This window comes from Typopeltis vanoorti, chromosome 4 (assembly GCF_054136105.1).
Source record: "Typopeltis vanoorti isolate ZY-2024b chromosome 4, IOZ_Tvanoo_1.0, whole genome shotgun sequence".
NCBI classification, from domain to species: Eukaryota; Metazoa; Arthropoda; class Arachnida; order Uropygi; family Thelyphonidae; genus Typopeltis; species Typopeltis vanoorti.
Genome location: NC_143552.1, coordinates 128,037,021 through 128,062,963, shown reverse-complemented (window position 1 = coordinate 128,062,963; position 25,943 = coordinate 128,037,021). Strand labels below are relative to the sequence as shown.

Here is a 25,943-nt window from a genome sequence, read left to right as displayed (position 1 = left end):
ACAAAAATACAATATTATGGATTTTAATAGATGGTAATACTGTTATTTTTGACCACATGAACTATAGGATAGTGAAACTATTGGTGAAACTAGTTGGTATAACTTTGTTTTAAAATAAATTTGACCAAAAAAAACCCCCCAAATAGTAGTCATTCATTCTCTCCTATATTATAATAGATATTTGATTGTTGTAATTTAAAATTCACTAATGAGACTTTTGATTTTGCATCTTCTCAGCCAATTTTACTTAAATCTGGATTGTATGTTGTGCACTTTAATAGTAATTTGGCTTTCAAACTTTCATCAATCAATTTGTTTCTATACTTATTTTTAATGTAATTCATTGAAGAGAAAAATTGTTCGTAATTGTACGTTGAACCGAAAAGAGTCAAAACCCCAAAAGCAAGTTGCCTGGCATTTAAATAATTAGTTGGAAAAGAATTCCAACATTTAAATATAATTTCCTGTGGTGTTTCTTCCATAGTTTCCTCATTTTCTTCAATTTGTGCTACCATTTCCTGAAGTTTTTGTATCCAGATGCTTTTATTCTGAATTTCCAAAAGCTCCATCTGTAGTTCTGCAATTGATATTCCGGGAAAAGCTTTAATATCTATTAATTTAAAATTGCAATTTAACGGATGTAATATAAATTTCATCATCTCCTTTTTTTTGTGTTTTTTAAAATCCTGAAATCTGCTTGTAAATGAATCTAAAATTACAGTAATCATTTCAGCGAATATTTTGCAATCAACTTTTTCTTGATTTAAATTCAATCTATAATTTTTTAGATTTTCAAAATATATAAATTTTTCTTCAGTATCATTTTCGAAAAACACTCTTATTTTCTGTTTAAAGGTAAGGACTTCCTCTAGTAATTGTAAGGCTGTGTTTCCCTTCCCTTGCAACTTCAAATTTAGCTTATTAAAATGTTCTGTCATATCAAGCAAAAAACAAAACATTTGTATCCATTCGGGATTACTGAGAAGTTCCACATGATTTACGTTATAATTTTTAGTGGTGAAGAAAACTATTACTTCTTTTAAGCACTGAAAAAAACGTTTTAATGCTTTTCCTCTTGATAACCATTGTACAGATATAAATGATCTGTACTAGTTCCTCTAAAAATGTGTCAAAAAGTCTGTGATTCAACGTCTGAAATCGGATGAAATTGATCACTTGCACAACAACATCTATCACTCTTTTTAGTTGTGGTAATAATCCCAAAGAATTTGCAACCAAAGCGTCTTGATGCAAAATGAAATGAAATAACTCCATGTGGAATATGAATGGAGAATAATTTAACAAAACCGCTTATTTTTCGCAGTCATAGAAGGTGCGCCATCAGTTGCAATGCATACTATATTATTAATATTTATATTTTTATTCTTTAAACTTCTTAGAAGGTTTTCTGAAATATCTTGACTTGTAGTGTATCCTTTAAGTGTTAGCAGATCAAGAAGTTCTTCTCGAATACCAGAAGATGTGATATATTTAACCATCACACAGCATTGTGCCATATCGGAAATATCATTTGATTCATCAACCGCAATAGATATAAAATTCGCAGAGTTAATATCCATAATTTGCATATTTGAACTTCTGCAGAAATTGTTACGATCCGTTCCTTGACAGTTCTAGCCGAAAGAGGTAAATCTTTAATTTTTTTACGTATCTCATCCTTATTTTTCATATCCTCCTTAAATAGAATTTCAGAGACATTATACATACAATTTTTTAGAAATTCACCAACGGTAAAAGGTTTTCCCGCTTATTTCAAGGGATAACAAAAAACTTGCTTCAGTAGTATTCAACGAAGATTGCGCCCAAGTTGACAAATTTCTTTGCTGAAGCAATGTTTTCTTTTGTAATTCTTCAATAGCTTTTTTCTATTATCACCCTCAGGATATTTTTTACTGAAGTCTAAATGTTTTCCACGAAAATATCATTCGACATTACTTGATTTGTTATTTTGAAGTCGTAGATGGCAAATTAAACATTGCAGATTTTCATTTACTTCTATAAATGCAAATTTCTTTATCCACATTTTATTGAATCCTCTGTTTTCTTCGATTATTTTTCTTTTTCTTGAACTCATATTAGGAGGGTTATTATCACAAATTTACCTACAAGTAAAAACACAAATTCAACATAATAACATAATAAAATTAATTTGTGCATAACATTACCTGATACTAAATTAAACACCAGTTTAGTACCACAATAATAAGTTTTAACTAACAGAATATTTATTTTGACAGTTAAAATCCGTATGTATCTTAAAAACAGTGGTATTTGACAGGATAGCTGATCAATTAGTTCAAATTTTCGGTGTTCCGCTACTTACCTTAGGTAACTAGCGCAATTTAAATTTCATGCGTAACACATGTCACATGCATAGTATCTAGCACCACAAATAGGCCGTATCAAAAAACAATATTTATTTTTTTGTATTAATTATGTATCTTTTAATTCTATATAAAAGAGACGCCGGTTCCTGATCCCTGCTCTAGAGAAAGCTACTGATACAATGAAAACGGAAAAGTTGATCCTTGTTGGGGATCTAAATAGCTGAGTAGGAATTGATTGTAAGACATACAAAAATATTTTGGGAAAATTTGGAGAAAAGAGCAAAGCTAATAATAATGGCAAATGCCTGTTGGATTTCTGCTCAGGACATGAACTGGTTATTACTAACACCATGTTACAACATAAAAATGTGCACAAATTCACATTGAAAGAAGAGGCAAGAAATAAGAAAAGTCTCATTGACTATGTTATTGTTGATAGTGATGTTTTCTCCCTGGTGCAGGACACCAGAGTGTACAGAGGATTTGAAATTGGAAGTGATCACTATTTAGTCCTGAACAGGATAAAATTGAGTTTCATATTGAAAAGAATAACATGTAAGAAAGATTTAAAGCGAATGAAAGTTGAACAGCTCTCAGATGTGAACTGTAGACTAAAATACACAAAGATTATTGAAGAAAAAGTGAATGAGTTTGATAACAGGACCAAAACTTGGAGATTCATTGGCAAACCTTGAAGGAAAACACTGATTGATTCAGTCAGAGAGGCATGTGGTGAGGTTGTCTGCAAGGATAGAAAAATCAGAACTAAATGGTGGACACAGGAAGTAAAAGAAGCAGTGAAGGAAAAGAAGAAAGAATATCAAAAGTTTCTGGCAAATAAGTCAGCCTGTGCTCTTAGAGAATACAGAAACAAATGTAAGAAAGCTAAACACTGTGTAAAACTAGCTAAACAAAAGTCATGGGAGGACTTTGGCAAGGACAAGAAAATAAATATCAAGAAGGTGGCAAAATATTCTGGAGGTTGTTGAAGAAGTTCAGAAATGGAGGAAAGAGTACTGTAAAAGGAGTTAGAGATGATAAAGGTGACATGAAAACAGGAGAAAAAGATATCCTTGAAGTATGGAGTAATTACTTCGAAAAATTGCTAAATGAAACAAGCAGTGATAGCACAGTGGTAAAAAACACTCAACAGGCATACAGTCAGGAATACATATCCACACTTGAAGTAGAAAAAGTCATCAAAGGCTTGAAATGCGGAAAAACAGCAGGAGTAGATGATATTCGACCAGAAATGCTTAAGTATGGTGGTATAAAAGTTTACAGTGGCTGCACTGCATAGTTCAGAAGGCGTGAACGGAGGGACAAATTCTCGATGATTGGAGTAGAGCTCTCATAGTATCCATTTATAAAAAGGGAAATAAAACTGAATGTGAGAATTACAGAGGTATTTCCCTACTGAATGTTCTGGGCAAGATTTATGCCAGTATACTTGAGAAACGGTTGAGAAGAATTGTGGAAGAAAAGCTTGGTGAAGAATAAGCTGGATTCAGGTCAAATAGATGCTGCCTGGATCAGATCTTCACTTTATGACAAATAATTGTGAAACATGGGAATACAACAAAGATCTGTATTTAAGTTTTGTCGATCTGGAAAAGGCATATGAGAAGGTGCTAAGAGAGAAGCTATTCAAAACACTACAGTTATATGGTATCAATGAGGTATTATATCAAGCAATACTTAGTCTTTATTTGAGTTGTAAGTCAGCAGTTAGAATTGAAGGAAGTACAGGAAGATGGTTTAACGTTAAATCTGGTGTGAGACAAGGATGTACATTATCCCATCTGTTATTCATTATCTAAATGGATCATATTATGAAGGAAAGTGGTATTAAACCTGATATCAAAATTGGAGATGTTAATGTCAGCTCTTTGCTTTATGCAGATGATGTTATGCTTCTAAATAAATCTGTTACAAGTCTGCAAGATTCCCTGACTAAATTGAATAACTGTTGTAATAGATATCATATGAAGGTCAGCATTAAAATGACAAAGACAATGAAAATAGGTAGAATCGTTGAAAATGTCAACTGTGTTGTGAACGGGAAACCTGTTTAACAAGTAAAACATTTCAGCTACTTAGGCACAGTTTTTAGTGAAGATGGTAAATTAAATATGGAAATAAACAACATAATCAATAAAGCTGGTATGGTAGGAAGTCAGTTGAATAAATTCGTATGGAATAAGAGAGAAATTAGTCAGAACACTAAATTAGCTGTATACAAGATGGTGTTCAAACCAGTTTTAACTTATGGATCTGAGAGCTGGGTCAGAATTAAAGCACTTAACCAAAGAATAGAAACTGCAGATATGAGAGTCCTGAGAAAGATTAGAGGCGTGAACAGATGGCATCAATGGGAATATCATATTAAAAACGAAGATATTAGGAAAGAACTTGGCATTGTCAGCATCCAGGAATTCATTAGTAGAGCTAATCTCAGGTGGTATGGTCACTTAAACAGAATGGGCAAGGAAAGATTAGCAAAACAAATGTTCTCCACCAGGTTGGCAGGAAAACAACCCAGAGGAAGACCAATATATAGATGGATTGATACGGTACGAAATACCTTAGACGATTGAAATATAAGATCTGATAATGTTGGAGTCTTGACAAGTAACAGACTGATTTGGAGAAAAATTGTAGATAGGAAGTTAGTAATGATGTAAATTTTTTATGTAGTACTGTCATTTCCAGTACACCCCTTGAGGTACATGTCAGGAATTTGATGATGATGATGAATATGGTGGATAGGAGGAAAATAGTTGATATTATAGAGAACATTTAAGTTATTGAGGGAATTTTATCGGATTAATCCAGAGGGGATTATAAAAAGAGTAGAAGGCGAGATTGGAAGAACCAGAGATCATCCTTGGAAGTTGTATAAGAGTGTGGTGAAGAGGAAAGTTTGGAGTAGATTTTTTACATGGAGAATTTTCAGTGAATGGAATTCATTACTGTAATATGTTGTTAATGCCGGGAGTGATAAGGACTTTAAGATTCAGTATGATAGATATGTTGGTAGTTGAATAAACCTTCCATGGTGAGTTTGCTGACTCCATGGAAAGATGCAATAATAATGTTGTTCAGATATCACTCTGGAGATGATGATGATGTCTATTTGAAAAATTAGATATTATTTAATATATATTTATAGGAAATGTTAAGGCAGCTGAGCTTTGCAAGCTCAAAAAATATGATCATTATGGAAGATTTTAACCACAGCAGTGTAAATTGGGAAAAGGAAACTGCATGTAGTAAGTAAGGAAATGGAATTCTTGAGGGGAAAAATGCTTTAGGCAACATGCAGTGGGAGGAACACAAGGTTCAAGAATTCAGGATTTGGTCATAGCATGAGAGAAACTGATAGCAACTGAGATGATATCTCTCTTCCTAGTTGAAGAGAGAGAGAGAGAGGGAGTGACCATGTGGTTTTGACTTGGAGGATGAATAGACATGCAGGAGTATCAAAGAGAAAGGAATGTATGTGGAATTATAAGGCAGGTGATTATAATCTTAGAAATATAGCTTGGGAAAGTTCCATGGATGGAGGAATTGGAAGGGCAATATATCAGAAGTGCATGGGAACTGGTGAAATAATATTTATTAGTAGCAATGGCAAGTTGTATACCATGAGTGAAAGAGAGAACATAATTTGATGTAAGGTGGATGACAAACAATATTAAACCGGAACTGCAGGTGAAAAAGAAGTTATGAAGAAATATAAGGAGAGGGATGGAGAGTAGATGCAGGAAGAATTTAAGCCTCAGGCCAGGAGAGTGACTAGTGTGGTAAGGAAGGTAAAACTGTAATATGAGAAGAGATTGACCCCCAAGCTTCAAAGAAAATCCTAAGGAATTCTTTTGTTATGTGGCCAGTATGAGGAGGAATGATTGTGGAAGAATGACACTGTTAGATAAAAATGGGAGTAGACTGACTGATGCGAAAGACAGTGGTATTGTTCAATGAAAGCTTTATTGGGATATTCCATCCTGGAGAAGTAAGTTTTTATACTATAGGGATGGGACAGGTTCGAGATTTAGAATTACAAAAAAGAGAGTGTTTCAAATACTGAATACTGTGTATGTCAATAAGGTAATGAGACTGTGTATGAATTTGAGAGAATGCAATGAGAGAGAGAGAGAGAGAGAGAGAAAGATATGCTTTCTAGTTATAGTGTAACATGGTACAACTAGTCATGAAACAGAATACAGGTAACCCTCGCATAACATGGTAGTAATGTTCCTATAAAATGTCTTATAGTGCAAAACTGTGTTATTTGGGACTAAGATTTTTAGAGCGAGGAAAGTGAGCATCATGTGAATGAGAATATAAAAGTAGGGAGTGTTTGAAAGATAGTGTAGTCTTGGAAGATGGTTGATTGGGAGGAGGAATGTCAAGCACAAGTAGGTAGCTTGCAGAGGGAAAGATGTGTTGAACGAAGAAGTGGAATGCATCAGGAACAAGTTGAGAAATGTGAAAGAAGAGATTTGGAAACTGGAAACAACGAATGCAAACCAAATCTGAGTAGAAGTGAGAGAGAGTTATGGGAATGATAGAAGGGGAGAGAATATGAGAACCAGTGAAATAGAGGGAATGAGAGAAAAGTAAGACAGTGTAGGAACCAGGGATGAAGAGATGACAGGATGGCTGGTAAATGGAAAATGTCAGAGGAGAGAGAGAGAATGAGGGATGCAGGTGAGCAAGTAAGAAACAGAGTGGTAAGAGAGGTGTGATGTATGGAGACTTGATCCATGGTGTGCAAGATAGCATGCCAGAGTAGTGTCTGCCTAGAGGAACAATTGATAGTGTGACCATGGCCATTGAGTGAAGTGGATGAGATGATTCTGATGGCAAGTATGAATGACTTGAGAGGCAGTGTGAATTGGGTGGCGAAAGATCTGAGGTTCATGTTTGAGGTTGTATGGAAGGACAGTGAGTGTATTGCCCAGTTATGCAGAGCATGTTGCCTAGGTATGATTATTCAGAGCTGTGGAAAAGAGTGTCAATAATGAATAGCATGATAGCCAGAATGTGTCGAAAGAGAGATTGATGATTTGATTTTGATTTTTTTTATGGTGCAAAGACATCAATGGTCATTCTGTGCCAGGACAAGGTCACAGCAGTACATGTGGTAATTGGTTAGGTAGGACAATCACAAACATCCATGTTTGTGATTGGCAGGATTCAAACCCACAGCCTCTTGGCTGGAGAGAGGAGACACTAACCACTCGGCCAACCTCAAATGCCCTCCATGAATCCTTGGATTACATGGATTCATAGAGGGCATTTGAGGATAGAAAGGAAATGTATGTGAGTGATGGTTTACATTTGAACAAGGAGGGATGTAGGCATCTGGAGAAATGTTGTTCTCCAGACCAGTCAGTGTTAGTGCAGGGAAACGAATTATCAGGGTATAGTATTACACTGTGTGTTCCCCCCCCCTTCTCCCAAGCAACTGGGTATAGTTGCTTGGGAGAAGGGGGGGGGGGAACACACAGTGTAATACTAAATCCAGTGGAGACTGGAGGGGGTAATGATAGTTATAAATTAATTATAGATAATTTATTTATAATTTACATCCATATATCTGCTATTTATGGATATAAATAGCAGATATATGGATGTAATGATTATAGATAAATTAAATAATTGAATTTTTAATACCCAAATTAAATACCACCTGATTTAGGTGATAGATTTCACTGCACAGTGTGAGATCATCACTCTTCATACTGTAGGTCTGAAGTAGCATAATAAAATTTCATATTTGGTCTCTAGAACAAAGTTCCTAGATCATCTAAATCATATTTCATCCATTTCAGTTTTTATTTATATTTATTTATATTTATATTTTATTAATATTTATAAAGTGATATCCAACCCTCATGAGTAGGATATAACTGACCTTATAACAGTTTCTACAGATGCTGTTGATTGGCTGTTTAATTACATTCAATTTTAATTTTATGTTTATTTGTATATTTTTATATGTATATATGACTATAGTGTCACCTTAAAATTAATAACTTAACACGTATAAAACCAACAGTAATAACTTTAATGAATTAAAGGTACAAATATTTCATACGGAAAGTAACAGTACATGATTAGTGTAGAACAAACAGTTAAAGGAATGGAATACAAAGTACAGAACAGTCGGTGGATTACCCATTAAATTGTTGCCGTGTGCCAGAAGATTAATATTAATAAAATATTATTAAATAATTCTTAAAAACTATTTCATTGATGGTTGCATAAGATGAGAATCTCTCAAACTTTTGGGAGAGAGAGAGAGACAGTCATTTCAATTCAAATTCGGCTGATGTAAAAGGGCTTCGCAAAGGCGTTCATATTTAAACCTGCATCTGTGGAGAAGACAAGCTTTATCCCACTGGATATTATGTTTAGTGTCAATGCTATGTTGTGCTAGACCAGACTTATGAGGTTTCATGTATTCGATATAATACTGATGTTCCTTTTCTTTTTTCTTTCTTTTTTTCCACAGAACGGCCTGTTTGTCCAAAGTATGATAAATTACATTCACATGGTATCTGGTAAACACTAGCTAATGACAGAGGTGCCAGTTTGTCTTTTGTAGATGGCAACAAGTGAGAAATTTTGTTGATAGAAAAATATGTAGAAATAAGATACTTCTTTAAAATTTTGCCAATAGGTTCTGAGATGCCTGAAATATAAGGGATTGGAATCTGCGGTCTGTTGAAGAATCCTGAGGTGTTGGAACATAGGAGTCAATTATCTGCTGGATTTGATTAGGGTTGTAACCATTAGATTCTATTAACTTTTTTTTTATAGTGAAAAGTTCTTGTTGTAAGCTTAATGGGGAGGAGCACACTTTATGTGCTCTATTAATTAAAGATTTGATAATGCTGATCTTTTGAGAAGTGTGATGAGCAGATGTTTGATGAATGTATCTGCTAGTAAAGGTAGGTTTTTGATAGACACTTGATGACAAAGTACCAGAAGATGCAGTTTTACATGGATGCTTATGACAGATGTACCAATTTAGAAAAACAAATTTTGCCGATAGTGTTGCCATCTACGGTCGAGGCCGAGAACTTTTCAGACCACCCTCATATTCTTCTTAGCCAAACAGTATCATATGCATAAAAAATATATGAAGAAATGATACTATCAAAAAGTGATGTTAAAACATCACTGTTTTGATAGTATCATTAACTTATCATTATTAGAAAAAATATTATTATTATTATTATTATTATTATTATTATTGTTCCGGGAAACTCCAAGGAGTCGACAGACTCATCGAGGGAGGCCCTAACATCATGTCAAGAACAACTATTCAACATTCACACAGTATCTATCATACCTTGCCTTGAACTCATTCACGGTCGTAGCACCCACAACAGACTCTGGAAGCTTATTCCACTCATTCACCACTCTCCAAGTAAAGAACCTAGCTCTAACACCCTTGTCAACCACGCTCTTGCCCAGCTTCCATGCATGGCCCCTAGTCCTCCCACCACCAGTCATATTTTCAAAAATATCTTCTGGATCAATCTTATAAAAACCCTTCAGTAATTTGAATGTCTCAATCATATCACCCCTCCTTCGCCTATCGTCCAATTTCTGCAACCCACAAATCTTTAACCTATTCTCATAAGGTTCATTCCACAGACCTGCTAGTAACTCTTAATAATAATAATAATCCATGGAATAATCCACTTACACACCTTAAGGCCCACAGCCTACCTTGATTGACTTTTATTAGCATGATTTTAGGATAAGATTGGTTAGGCTTATTCCTAAATATGTATTCTTGTGTATATATTGCACGTGTTCTCCTGTCTGGTTTCCTAGTTGTGGGATGAAAAACACTGCAACCTCTTTATGAGACTGGTTAACTCGCTTTTAGTTGAAAATAATAATCAATTCTGAGAGGTAATTTTTTTCTTTCCTCTTATGGTGGTTTGTAGCCAACATAGTGTCAAGTACTAGCCACATTACTACTGTTCATCATTATTTTATTGTTTTGGTTAATTCCACTTATGTTCAATTTAAGTTTGTACAACTGGCACCTGCCACTTTACCAGCCTTTCTAATTCTGTTATCTATTTCCAGTTTTATTTATCCTTTTCCCCCAAAAATTGTGTCTAAATAATTAAAATGCTTTACATGCTTTGATATGAAGATGCAGTTGATATGTAATTTCATAGCTTTCGAAAGTTTTTTTTTTTCAATTTAGTGTTTCGAAAACTTGCAGATTTTTATTTAAGAGTGAACACAAATAAGCTTATTATCTGAAATTGAGATTAATATCTCTAATTTCAATGTCAGATCATTATCACTTTCATTCATAATTTGATCTATGTACAGTAGATTTCTGTTTAATTTGAAACTCAAGTGACCAAAAAGTATCAGTTTTCAATTAAACACATTCAAATTATATGAATGTTTCCCTACAGTTTGCACATGCCATCATCTCTTTCCTAAGGTAGTTATGCTGAGGTGTCCCATATACATTAAACTGAAGTTAACTACTAAATAATTATGTATAATGAACAAACCACTTTTATTCTTAGTGCCACTGGAATAAGGGGCTGATTATTTTACTTGTTGTGTTTATATATCATAATGTATATCTGATGTCCACTATTGATTATATATCACATTCCATGGAATGGTTGTAAAAATATCTCAGGGTGAAAGAAATACATTACATCATCATCATCATCATCATCAAATTTCTGCCATGTACCCTCAAGGGGTGTACAGGATATGACAGTACTACATGAAAAAATTACATCATTACTAACTTCCTATTTACAATTTTCCTCAAAATCAGTCTGTTACTTGTCAAGACTCCAACATTATCAGATCTTATATTTCTATCGTCTAAGGCACTTTGTACCGTATCAATCCACCTATATCTTGGTCTTCCTCTGGGTCGTTTTCCTGCATACTTGGCAGAGAACACTTGTTTTGCTAATCTTTCCTCTCCCATTCTATTTAAGTGACCATACCACCTGAGATTAGCTCTGCTAATGCATTCCTGGATGCTGACAATGTCAAGTTCTTTCCTAATATCCTCATTTTTAATATGATATTGCCATTGATGCCATCTGTTCACGCCTTGAATCTTTCTCAGGGCTCTCATATCTGTAGTCTCTAGTCTTTGGTCAAGTGTTTTACTTCTGACCCAGCTCTCAGATCCATAAGTTAAAACTGGTTTGAACACTGTCTTGTATACAGCTAATTTAGTGTTCCGACTAATTTCTCTCTTATTCCATATGAATTTATTCAATTGACTTCCCACCATACCAGCTTTGCTGATTCTGTTGTCATCATCATCATCATCATCATCAAATTCCTGCCATGTACCCTCAAGGGGTGTACAGGATATGATAGTACTACATGAAAAAAATTACATCATTATTAATTTCCTATCTACAATTTTCCTCCAAATCAGTCTGTTACTTGTCAACACTCCAATATTATCAGATCTTATATTTCTATCGTCTAAAACACTTTGTACCGTATCAATCCACCTATATCTTGGTCTTCCTCTCGGTCGTTTTCCCGCCAACCTGGCAGAGAACACTTGTTTTGCTAATCTTTCCTCGCCCATTCTGTTTAAGTGACCATACCACCTGAGATTAGCTCTGCTAACGCATTCCTGGATGCTGACAATGTCAAGTTCTTTCCTAATATCCTCGTTTTTAATATGATATTGCCATTGATGCCATCTGTTCACGCCTTGAATCTTTCTCAGGGCTCTCATATCTGCGGTCTCTAGTCTTTGGTCAAGTGTTTTACTTCTGACCCAGCTCTCAGATCCATAAGTTAAAACTGGTTTGAACACTGTCTTGTATACAGCTAATTTAGTGTTCCGACTAATTTCTCTCTTATTCCATATGAATTTATTCAATTGACTTCCCACCATACCAGCTTTGCTGATTCTGTTGTCTATTTCTATATTTAATTTACCATCTTCAGTAAAAATCGTGCCTAAATAGCTGAAATGTTTTACTTGTTCCACAGGTTCTCCATTCACAACACAGTTGACATTTTCAATGATTCTGCCTATTTTCATTGTCTTTGTCTTTTTATTGCTGACCTTCATACCATATCTATTACAAGAGCAATTCAATTTAGTCAGAGAATCTTGCAGACTTGTAGCGGATTTATTTAGAAGTATAACATCATCCGCATAAAGCAAAGAGCTGACATTAACATCTCCAATTTTGATATCATGTTTAATACCACTTTCCTTCATAATGTGATCCATATAGATAATGAATAACAGAGGGGATAATGTACATCCTTGTCTCACACCAGATTTAACATTAAACCATCTTCCTGTACTTCCTTCAATTCTAACTGCTGACTTACAACTCAAATAAAGACTCAAATAAAGTATTGCTTGATATAATGTCCCATTGACACCATATAACTGCAGCGTATTGAATAGCTTGGCACCTTGTCATATGCCTTTTCCAGATCGACAAAACTTAAATACAGATCTTTGTTATATTCCCATGCTTTCTCGACTATTTGTCGTAAAGTGAAGATCTGATCCTGACAGCCTCTATTTGTCCTGAATCCAGCTTGTTCTTCACCAAGCTTTTCTTCCACTATTTTTCTCAACCGTTTCTCAAGTATACTTGCATAGATCTTGCCAGGAACACTCAGTAGGGAAATACCTGTGTAATTCTCACATGCAGTTTTATTTCCCTTTTTATATATGGGTACTATGAGAGCTCTACTCCAATCATCGGGAATTCGTCCCTCTGTCCAAGCTTTCTGAACTATGCAGTGCAGCCACTGTAAGACTCTTATACCACCATACTTCAGCATTTCTGGTCGAATATCATCTACTCCTGCTGCCTTTCCACATTTCAAGCCTTTGATGGCTTTTTCTACTTCAAGTATGGATATGTATTCCTGACTGCATGCCTGGTCAGTGTTTTTTACCACTGTGCTGTCATCACTGCTTGTTTCATTTAGCAGTTTTTCCAAGTAATTACTCCATACTTCAAGGATATCTTTTTCTCCCGTTTTCATGTCACCTTTATCATCTCTAATTCCTTTTATAGCACTCTTTCCTGCATTCCTAAGCTTCTTCAACAACCTCCAGAATATTTTGCCACCTTCTTGATATTTATTTTCTATGTTCTTGCCAAAATGCTCCCATGACTTTTGTTTAGCTAGTTTCACACACTGTTTAGCTGTCTGACATTTGTCTCTGTTACATGTTCTGTATTCTCTAAGAGCACAAGCTGACTTATTTGACAGGAACTTTTGGTATGCTTTCTTCTTTTCCTTCACTGCCTCTTTAACCTCCTGTGTCCACCAGGGAGTTCTGATTTTTTGTATCCTTACAAACAACCTCACCACATGCCTCTCTGGCAGAATCAATCAATGTTTTCTTCAGAGTTTGCCACTGAATCTCCAAGGTTTGATTCCTGTTCTCAAACTCTTTCATTTTTTCTTCAATAATCTTTGTGTATTTTAGTCTACAGCTCACATCTGAGAGCAGCTCAACTTTTATTCGCTTTAAAACTTTCTTACATGTTATTCTTTTCAATATGAAATTCAATTTTATCCTGCTCAAGACTAAATAGTGATCACTTCCAATTTTAAATCCTCTGTACACTCTGGTGTCCTGCACCAGGGAGAAAACATCACTATCAACAATAACATAGTCAATGAGACTTTTCTTATTCCTAGCCTCTTCTCTCCATGTGAATTTGTGCACATTTTTATGTTGGAACATGGTGTTAGTAATAACCAGTCCATGTCCTGAGCAGAAATCCAACAGATATTTGCCATTATTATTAGCTTTGCTCTTTTCTCCAAATTTTCCCAAAATATTTTTGTATGTCTCACAATCATTTCCTACTCTGCTGTTTAGATCCCCAACAAGGACAAACTTTTCATTTTTCATTGTGTCAGTTGCTGTTTCTAAAGCCTCAAAAAATTCCTCCACTTCTACCTTAGTAGAACCTTCTGTGGGACCATAGGCACAAATAAGTCTCATTGTCCAGTTCCCCATTCTCATATTTGCCCACATTACTCTACTTGAGACTGACTGCCATTCAAGAAGATTAGCCTCGTATTTTGTGTTGAATACTATGGCTACTCCTTCTTTTCCTTGATTGTCATTGCCTGAATATAACATTTTGTATTTATTGCTCAGAAAGATCTCACCAGTTTTGGTCTTTTTTTGTTTCAGTCACCCCTATTATGTCGATCTGGTACTTATCTAATTCTTCAGCTAGCTCCATTTCTTTGCCATTCAGGCTTCTTACGTTGATAGTACCGATCTTTAACTCTGGTGATGTTGAGTTGGGGTTTATTTTCAGATTTGTTCCAGTAGCTGACTTTTCGCTGTTCGCCCTGGTTTCCTGGCGAAAACAACGGGGGCCTTGTTTAACCGGGCGACGCCCCAGCCGGCATGAAATTTTGTCATGTTGTACCATCATTCTATATTTTGGTTTAACCAATAAGAATACAATTTGGTAGGCTAAATCCCAGATTGCCAGCCCATCCTCGTCCGTTCAGTATCCAAGTAGATACCCAACAGGGTGCACCACGAGAAGGTGAGGATTGGACATTAGGTCAGAAGCCCTGGTCGGTTCTCCGCATTCCTCTAAAGGCTATGTGGAGGTCTCCTCTCAGTTATACAGCTTTGACCCTTAAGCACCCCTGACCCTTACATTACTAATATTAAAAATTGAAAACAAGTTGAAACAAGCTCCATGCTTGTTCTGTGGAGATAGCGAGATGTATTTAGCAAAGTAGAGCAGAGTGCCCTCCCCCAACGAGCCCTTGAACTCCCTGTAGGTTGTCGCGTAGTAATAATAATAATATTTCCATGGATGATAACAGTACATAATGTAAACAGTTCTTTGTACATTCCTTAATTAAATGATTAAAGTGTTAATTTAATTTTTAAGAATCCAACCAAAAGTCTACATTCTTAAAATTTCAAATTGAATTTAGAGCATTCATGTTGATAATGTATTTTTCTTTCCCTCTTTCTCTCTCTCATAGCCTAGTAATGTGGGTTAGATACCAAAGCTGACAGGTTTAAAATATTGTTTACATGTTTCTTTTATGATGGAAAGGTCTTTTGCAACATTCTTCTTAATATTTTTACAGTTTCTGTTGACTGCACACTGTTCACATTTCTGTGTCTATTAGATTTCATAGACTACCATAAATGAATAAATAATCACAATAATGATTTATTCTCTATAATAAGTAGGTGAGGCCATTTTATTCCTAAGTGATCATTGATAGCTTTCAGATGATCCAAAAGCATCTGGGAAGGAGAGAACAACAATGCTGCCATCTCATGTTCCCAAACACTATATATATGCGTCATTATCTGAAATACCAGGAAATCTACACTTGATATTCTTAAGTTATGAAATTAAAAACCCAAGTTTCCATGAGGGCTAAACCCTGCTTCCTGTGCTTGACTAACTTGGGATCTGGCTAAAAGCAGACATAGAAACCTCTAGTCAGTAACTAGAGAAATTTTAAGCATCTCCGTAGCACAATTGGAAGAACGACAGTACATTGCGCCTTCGATTGGAATGGGCCTAAGTTCGATTCTCGTCACGAAGGGAGGAATCTTTATGTGGATGATTTTCAATCGAAGGTGAGTTAGCCGATCTCATACGGAGGTAGCAGGGTTTTTTCTTATAGAAACTCGGGTTTTTCATCCCACATACAGACAAATCGGCCCTTCAGAACACATGAAATTTACAGAAAAAATACTAGTTGTGCTGGTGGTGGAGGTGGGTGGTAGATGGCGTTGATTGATAATAGAGGTTCGGTGTAATGGGAGTAAAGGAGAGAACAACAATGCTGCCATCTCATGTTCCCAGACACTATATATATATGTCATTGTCTGAAATACCAGGAATTCTACACTTGATATTCTTAAGTTATGAAATTAAAAACCCAAGTTTCCATGAGGGCTAAACCCTGCTTCCTGTGCTTGACTAACTTGGGATCTGGCTAAAAGCAGACATAGAAACATTCCTCTAGTCAGTAACTAGAGAAATTTTAAGCATCTCCATAGCACAATTGGAAGAACGACAGTACATTGCGCCCTTCGATTGGAATAGGCCTAAGTTCGATTCTCGTCACGAAGGGAGGAATCTTTATGTGGATGATTTTCAATCGAAGGTGAGTTAGCCGATCTCATACGGAGGTAGCAGGGTTTTTTCTTACAGAAACTCGGGTTTTTCATCCCACATACAGACAAATCGGCCCTTCAGAACACATGCAATTTACAGAAAAAATACTAGTTGTGCTGGTGGTGGAGGTGGGTGGTAGATGGCGTTGATTGATAATAGAGGTTCGGTGTAATGGTGGAGACAGTTGTATAGTGGGTGTCCTCCCGCGATGAGTCTTCGGACTCCTTGGAGGTGTCACGAATAATAATAATAATAATAATTGAAGTTAACATTCTTTAAGTTTTCATGGTGTGAGTTATCCATTATGGCTTATCTGATGGGAACCACGAATAAAACACATTAAGAAAAAAAAAGTGTGATAAAAATTGTTTAATCAACCAGTTTCCTCTGACTTATCATGTACAACTTCAGGATAAAATTTTAAATGAAAAAAAAAAGCTTGTATTAACATTGATTTCTAAAGTAACAACTATCATACATAGAATGAATTTGAAATAGATGGTGAACATGGCATCGAGATGTCAGATGTGTAGCTCATTGTGGTGTTGTGCCGTATAATTACCATCATAACCTAATTCAGAGCTATACAAGTTTTTGATGTATGCTAATCAGAGTTAATTTAAAATGAGACATTGCTTTTTGTTACAATGGGTTAGACAACATAGCATTTTATGGTATCTTTGAATCTGTGCACATAGTTGTTGAATTTAATATATATCATTCTTGTGATCTGCCAGAGTACCTGATACTTTTTTGTGCTAGCATGAAATGCTAATTTTGTATGCCAAATGTTTTTCCACATTTCTGACATGTTCTTTTATACAGATATCTCCTGATCATATCTGTCTGATCTAGCAGATACTGCATGTATACAGAAAATTTTAATTTATTCATGGAGATTTTTTTGCTTAGGTTTGAAGGCAGCTTTTAAGTCATACTGTTTAAGCACTTCCACTTTGCTGAAACTGCACTTTCGTAGCTATCTTTTTCTTATATATTCATTGGATTAACATATGGCCTTTGTAAAATATGATGGATTAGGATTGTAGCTGTTCTTTAGGAGCACCTCCCTGAGATTTTTTTTTTTCCCCTTTTGTAGTTATAATTGGATATTGTGATAACAGTATTCATTGAATAAACACGGGATATTGCTTTTTTTGAGTGTTTAATGATACTTGCTTTTTGGCCAGATGAAGGTGTATATATACACCTTCATCTGGCATGCAAGCATCTTCCAGTGTGGAAGATACTTGCATACTATTGTCCACTACTGAAAGAACATACAAAAAAAAAGCAGTGTTCTATTTCCGTCAACTTCCACTGTGAATTGGATTGTGTGGTTTAAGCTATTGAAAAAGTCAGAGAAATTGTAAAGGGATTCTTTAGAGTCTGGCCAGATGATTATATTGTTTACATACCTAAGCCAAATTCTGGGTTCTGTATGGAATCTATTGAGGACTGTCTTTTCAAATGATTTCAGCATTCCAAGAAGAGATACTGTACTGTTATTTAGAAGGTCGAGATAATTCTTAAACATTCTTTAAGTTTGAATATCTTTACTATGACCAGCAGAAGGCCTAGCCACGAAGTGTTCACTGTCCCTGCTTTTAGTGAATGTGTTTATGGAATCATTTGAAAAGGCAGCCATCAGTAGATATCATACAAAAACCCAGAATTTGGCTTGGGTACATAGATGGTATAATTGTCATCTGGCTAGACTGTGAAGATTCCCTGTACAATTTCACCACCTTTCTCAATAGCTTAAACCACAAAATCCAATTCACAGTAAAAGTTGAAAGAATTGGAAGTTGAAAGAATCACTAAAAATCGTGCCTAATAATTCATCAGTGGAAGGTGATGAATTATTAAAGGTTCAGCTTGCTAAATTTTTTTAACATTTTGTATTATGTAAAATAAATAAAAAAATATTTCAAATGAAAAAAGATGCTATATCAGTAAAATTTATACAATTCTTTAATTTATATTTTATAGGTACCATTCCTGATAATGGATGAAAGGAAGGAACAAGAGATCAGTGATCTTCTTTGTAAAATAAGAAACAGTTCCTTAGATCCTTTTGGGAAATCAGAAGAACACTCAGGGTCAGAGCCTTTACCCGAAGTTGCCAATGTTTCAGAGGAATATATAACTCATTTAGAGGAAAGCATTCAAAAAGAAAAAGGCTGTGTGAACTATTATGATCCTGATGAGCAAGGTTTAAGGCAGATATCATCGCTAGATGCTCGACTGAAGAGAGAGTTAAATTCAAAAATTCATAACACAGCATATAAAAAAATGCTGAATTTTAGATATCGGTTGCCTGCATTTTCTATGCAAAAGGTTAATTTATATAATTTTACTGTTTTGAAATTTAAAAAAATGCCATATTTAATGTAACATGACACCCCATGAATGTTGTTTGCATGTCTTTCACAGATTGTTTAAATGCAAAAATTAATTTTAAATGATAATCATGTCATGTACTTACACTATATCTAGGCAAGCTATCACATAAATACTAGTGTGTTTTTTTAATGTAAATCACATCCATGAATGGATATAAACCTAAAATCAGTACCATGGGTGAGCTGAGGATTGGAAAATCTGGAAACTTGGTTCTAGAAAATAAACATGGTACTTTTTAAAGCCACTTCAGGCTTCTAACATGTAGTGATGGTCTCACATAGGGTTTCCAAATTCCTGACATTTTTTAATCTTTGGGAATCCAGAACAGGAAATGGTGATTCCTGAAAATTCCTCAAAATTTCATTTATCTAATATTTAATTAAATCACAGTTTCTCTTAAATAAGATTTTTTTTTTTTCATTCTGCTGATAAAACACTAATAATGAAATGTACATTTTAGTATATAGGAAAAAGTAAATTTTTATTAATATTAGATAATTAGAGGGGAAAAAATCCATTAAAAAATTGGTACAGGGTACAGACATAACAGTGCACACCCGAGAGGCCTCCCAAAGAAAAAAGAAAAAAAAAAACACTAGAAAAATTTTCAAAAATCTTTTCCTAATTAAAATTAATTTTTTTATTTATGTTGTGTTGTGTCTTCTCTTTCTATATGAGTTACGAATTAGCGGTCACATAAGGTGAAAATATCCTATAGCACTCGGGAATCATGGCTGCTGTGAACACAAGGCGAACGAAGTAGTTCTTGGGCGGACCAAGTGCTACTTTGTTTGTTTGAGCTGGACCAGAGGAGATCACAGGTATCATGTATTGGCGATCATTGCAGATGCTCAGTCATAGGTCATGTGCGATGTGTAGTGTGTATTCTCAAATCATCTATTCAACCCCCCTCCCCAACAAAATTAAATCCTGAGTGCACCACTGAGACATAATATATATTTGTTGAAAAACACTGAGTTTGAGATTAATGTAAAAAAAATTTTAAGTATATTCTAATGCTGGGAGAAAGATTAATATCGACATTTACATTTATTAAGTTTTAAAAGAGGTAAACCGTGAGTAGACATAACTATACATAATAAATAACGGAAAAACTCACGTAGAAATATTATTTAATAGTATAATTTTCGCCTGTGTGTCACAGGCATCTTCAGTACAATTAGGCACAAAAATTAAACACTAACTGACAATTCCAAAAATTATGTTATTTCGGACAAACGGGAAGATCTGCCTCCATTCGGCTAGAAGAACACCAATCTTATATTGAATACTTTAAACCTGAAAAGTCTGGACTTTCAGAACATGCCATTTTCACTAGACACAGAGTTCATTGGAGAAAGACAAGAGTTCTTCACAAAAGTCAGTTTCTCATGGAACGCCTTTATAAAGAAGCATGTGAAACTCTACTTCATTCTCCTAACTTAACCTTTTTAGTTATCTTACACCTTAGGTGGCGCTTTTTGGAATTGTCAGTTAGTGTTTAATTTTTGTGCCTAATTGTACTGAAGATGCCTGTGACACACAGGCGAAAATTATACTATTAAATAATATTTCTACGTGAGTTTTTCCGTTATTTATTATGTATATTTACATTTATTGTTAAAATAGAATTTTTAAAAATACAAAGCCTTAGTTACTCTGTTGAAAACTTTGGATTTTTGGTTAGTTAGAAATCAGCCTGAAGTAGAAATTTCTTTCATTTTAGGTTAATATAAGCAATTGTTAATAGTGCATCTAAGAGAATTTTTCAGATCACTGTCAGTATATATGTTGCTTTATATAAATTCATTTCACTTTTTAATGATGACGATACTTTGATTGAACTGGATTTGATTTTGTCTTCAAAATTAATATTTCCCTCCCTATCTCTCTTTTTAAATCCATTTCTAATTCTCCAAGATCATAATTTTCCATTCCTTTATATTATTTTCTGTTTCACACTTCTACTGAAATACACTTTTCTTTGAAAATTTTGTTTCGTTATATGCCATAATAGAAAATAATCATTAACCTCGTTTAAACAATAAGTGTTACTGAAACTTTACATTTAAAAAAGCTGCTGTTTAGTTTCTTTTTAAAGCTTCTTACTCAAAACAGAATTTTGTTTTTCAAAATTACAAAAGAGAAATCTAAAAATTCTTTTACCTGTTATAGATTTGAATTATGATTGCAACAAATGTCTTACAGGTTTTAAACAAGCAAATATATTTTCAGCAATTTTTAATACTTGTCCTTCCATAAATAAGAGAGTTTTCTTTAAAAAATAAATCAGTCATACTTTCTAATGTATTACAACGTGTTTTGCAGTCCAAAATAACTATTTTTTTTTCACTCTTTATTTTTTCTTGTTAGAGAATATTTAAACAGTTGAACAATTTTTCTCATACTTATCATCATCATCAAATTACTGACATGTACTATCAAGTGGTATACAGGATGTCACATTACTACATGAAACTTACATCATTATTAACTTCCTGTCTACAATTTTCCTCCAAATTAATCTGTTACCTGTCAAGAACTCTAACATTATCAGATCTTATATTTCTATCTTCTGAGGCACTTTTTACACTATCAATCCAGCTATATCTTGGTCTTTCTCTGGATCTTTATCCTGTCAACCTGGCAGAGAACACTTGCTTTGCTAATCTTTCCTCTCCCATTCTGTTTAAGTGACCATATCACCTGAGATTACTTCTGCTAACACATTCCTGTATGCTAACAATGTCAAGTTCTTTCCTAATATCCTTGTTTTTAATATGATATTGCCATTAATGTCATCTGTTCATGCCGCTAATCTTTCTCAGGACTCTCATATCTGTGGTCTCTAGTCTTTAGTCAAGTGTTTTATTTTTAACATAGCTCTCAGATCCAGAAGTTAAAATTGGTTTCAACACTGTCTTGTATACAACTAATTTAGTGTTCCGACTAATTTCTTTCTTATTCTTATAAATTTATTCAGTTGACTTCCTACCATACCAGTTTTGTTGATTCTGTTGTCTATTTCCATATTTAATATACCATCTTCACTAAAAATCGTCCTAAGTAGCTGAAATGTTTTACTTGTTCCACAGGTTCTCCATTCATCATGTGCAGTTGATATTTTCAGTGCTTCTGCCTATTTTCATTGTCATTGTCTTGTTATTGCTGACCTTTATATCATATTTATTACAACAGTTATTCAATTTACTCAGAGAATCTTGCAGACTTGTGGGGGATTTATTTAAAAGTATAACATCATCCACATAAAGCAAAGAGTATTATACCACATAAAGTGGTATAAAACCTGATATCAAAATTGGAGATTAACATCTCCAATTTTGATATCAGGTTTAATACCACTTTCCTTCATAATGTGATCCATATAGATAATGAATAACAGAAGGATAATGCACCAGATTTAATATTAAACCATCTTCCTGTACTTTCTTTAAGTATTGCTCGATATAATGTCCTATTGAAACTATACAACTGTAGCGTCTTGAACAGGCTCTCTCTCTTGGCACATTGTTATATGCCCTTTCCAGATCTAGAAAACTTAGATACAGATCTTTGTTATATTCCCATGATTTCTCAACTATTTGTTGTAAAGTGAAAATCTGATCCTGACAGCCTCTATTTGGCCTGAATCCAGCCTGTTCTTCACCAAGCATCCCTTCCACAATCCTTCTCAACCATTTCTCAACTATACTTGCATAAATCTTACCAGGAACATTCAGTAGAGAAATACCTCTAATTCTCACATTCAGTTTTATTTCCCCTTTTTATATGTGGGTACTATGAGAGTTCTACTCCAATCATCTGGAATTCGTACCTCTCCAGGTCTTCTGAACTATGCAGTGTAGCCACTGTAAGACTTTTATACATCCATGCTTGAGCATTTCTGGTTGAATATCATCTACTCCAGCTCTCTTTCAACATTTCAGGATTTTGTTGGCTTTTTTACTTCAAGGATGGATATGCATTCTTGATTGTATTTCTAATCAGTGTTTTTATCACTGTGCTTTCACTGATTGTTTCATTTAGCAATTTTTTGAAGTAATTACTGCATACATCAAGGATATCTTTTTCTCCTATTTTCATGTCATCTTTATCATCTCTGATTCCTTTTACATCACTCTTTCCTCTATTTCTGAGCTTCTTCAACAACCTCCAGAATATCTTGCCACCTTCTTGATATTTATTTTCTATGTTCTTACCAAAGTCTTCCCATGAATTTTGTTTAGCTAGTTGCTGTTCGGCTTTCTTACATTTGTCTCTGTATTGTCTAAGAGCACAAGCAGACTTGTTTGTCAGGAACTTTTGATATGCTTTGTTCTTTTCCTTCATTGCCTCTTTAACCTTCCTGTCCACCATGGAGTTCTGATTTTTCTATCCTTGCAGACAACCTCACAACATGCCTCTCTTTCTGAATCAATCAATATTTTCTTCAGAGCTTACCACTGAATCTCCAAGGTTTGCTTCCTCTCACTGAACTCTCATTTTTTCTTGAATAATATTTGTGTATTTTAGTCTACAGTTCACATCTGAGAGCTGCTCAACTTTTATTCGCTTTAAAACTTTTTTACATGTTCTTCTTTTCAGTAAGAAATTCAATTTTATCCTGCTTAAGACTAAATGGTGATCACTTCCAATTTCAAATCATCTATACACTCCAGTGTCATCGACCAGAGAAGAAACATCACTATCAACAATAACATAGTCAATTTGACTTTCCTTATTTCTTGCTTCTTGTCTTCATGTGAATTTGTGCATTTTTATTTTGGAACATGGGGTTAGTAATAACCTGTCTATGACCTGAGCAGAAATCCAACAATTCTAATCTAATATCCAACCCCATCCTCTCTAGTTATTATTAGCTTTGCTCTTTTCTTCAAATTTTTCCAAAATAATTTTGTATGTTTGATCCCCAACAGGGACCAACTTTTCATTTTTCATTATGTCAGTTGCTTTCTCTTAAGCCTCAAAAAATTCCTCCACTTCTACCTTAGTAGAACCTTCTGTGTGACCATAGGTACAAATAAGTCTCATTGTCTAGGTCCTCATTCTGATATTTGCCCACATCACTACTTGATATGGCCTGCCATTATACTACATAATTAAATGAAACATCATCCTGTAAAGCTTATTCTACATTATCTGAATCATTCATTGTCTTATTTTGTGATTTTCTATACAACATCGCCACCATTTTGCTTTTGTTGCTATTATTACTATTGCTATGTTTAAATTTTTTTTTTGTCATAAAATACTTCTTTCACAGCACGAAGAAATATGTGATTTGCAACATAAATGTTGAAAGACTGGTGATAAAGTTCTGAATAATTTTATAACTACAGTGGCATCACTAGCAGTTGCAATTATCATCATCACCAACAAATTCCTGACATATACTCTCAAGGGGTGTACAGGATATGATACTACTACATGAAAAATTTACATCATTACTAACTTCCTATCTACAGTTTTCCTCCAAATCAGTCTGTTACTTATGAGGACCCCAACATTATCAGATCTTATATTTCTATCGTCTAAGGCACTTTGCATTATATCTTGGTCTTCCTCTGGATCGTTTTCCTGCTAACCTGGCAGAGAACACTTCTTTTGCTAATCTTTCCACTCCCATTCTGTTTAAGTGACCATACCACCTCAGATTAGCTCTGCTAACACATTCCTGGATGCTGACAATGTCAAGTTCTTTCCTAATATCCTCGTTTTTGATATGATATTGCCATTGATGCCATCTGTTCACGCCTCTAATCTTTCTCAGGACTCTCATATCTGTGGTGTCTAGTCTTTGGTCAAGTGTTTTACTTCTGATCCGCTCTCAGATGCATAAGTTAAAACTGGTTTGAACACTGTCTTGTATACAGCTAATTTAGTGTTCCGACTAATATCTCTCTTATTTTATATGAATTTATTCAATTGATTTCCTACCATACCAGCTTTGTTGATATCTGTTGTCTATTTTCATATTTAATTTACCATCTTCACTAAAAATCGTGCCTAAGTAGCTGAAATGTTTTACTTGTTCCACAGGTTCTCCATTCACAACGCAGTTGAAATTTTCAACGATTCTACCTATTTTCATTGTCTTTGTCTTTTTATTGCTGACCTTCATACCATATCTATTACAACAGTTATTCAAATTAGTCAGGGAATCTTGCAAACTTGCAGCATATTTATTCAGAAGTATAACATAGTCTGCATAAAGCAATGAGCTGACATTAACATCACCACTTTTGATATCATGTTTAATACCACTTTCCTTCATAATGTGATCCATATAGATAATGAATAACAGAGGCGATAATGCATATCCTTGTCTCACACTAGATTTAACATTAAACCCTCTTCCTGTACATCCTTCAATTCTAACTGCTGACTTACAACTCAAATACAGACTAAGTATTGCTTGATATAATGCCCCATTGACACCATATAACTGCAGCGTATTGAATAGCTTCTCTCTTGGTACCTTGTCATATGCCTTTTCCAGATCGTCAAAACTTAAATACAGATCTTTGTTATATTGCTATGATTTCTCAACTATTTGTCATAAAGTGAATATCTGATTCTGACAGCCTCTATTTGTCCTGAATCCAGCTTGTTCTTCACCAAGCTTTTCTTCCACAATTCTTCTCAAACGTTTCTCAAGTATCTTGCCAGGAGCATTCAGTAGGGAAATACCTCTGTAATTCTCAGATTTAGTTTTATTTCTCTTTTTATATATAGGTACTTTGAGAGCTCTACTCCAATCATCAGGAATTCATCCCCCTGTCCAGGCCTTCTGAACTATGCAGTGCAGCCACTGTAAGACTTTTATGCCACCATGCTTCAGCATTTCTGGTCGAATATCATCTACTCCTGCCTGTTACCTTTCCACATTTCAAGCCTTTGATGGCTTTTTCTACTTCAAATATGGATCTGTATTCCTGACTGTAAGCCTGTTGAGTGT

At 34.6% G+C, this 25,943-nt stretch overlaps 1 protein-coding gene across 4 annotated transcripts in view; it reads left to right on the top strand.

Annotated features, from left to right (window-relative positions):
* The window catches only part of LOC150107666 (ATP-dependent DNA/RNA helicase DHX36-like), a 589,788-nt gene that overhangs the window by 43,919 nt on the left and 519,926 nt on the right, over nt 1–25,943 (top strand). For all 4 annotated transcript variants that reach the window (XM_090391452.1, XM_090391454.1, XM_090391451.1 and 1 more), the window contains one exon: nt 18,551–18,898. In XM_090391452.1, the coding sequence (XP_090247578.1) occupies nt 18,566–18,898 (333 nt within the window). In that variant the 5' untranslated portion in view covers nt 18,551–18,565. The remainder of the gene's footprint in view (nt 1–18,550; nt 18,899–25,943) is intronic.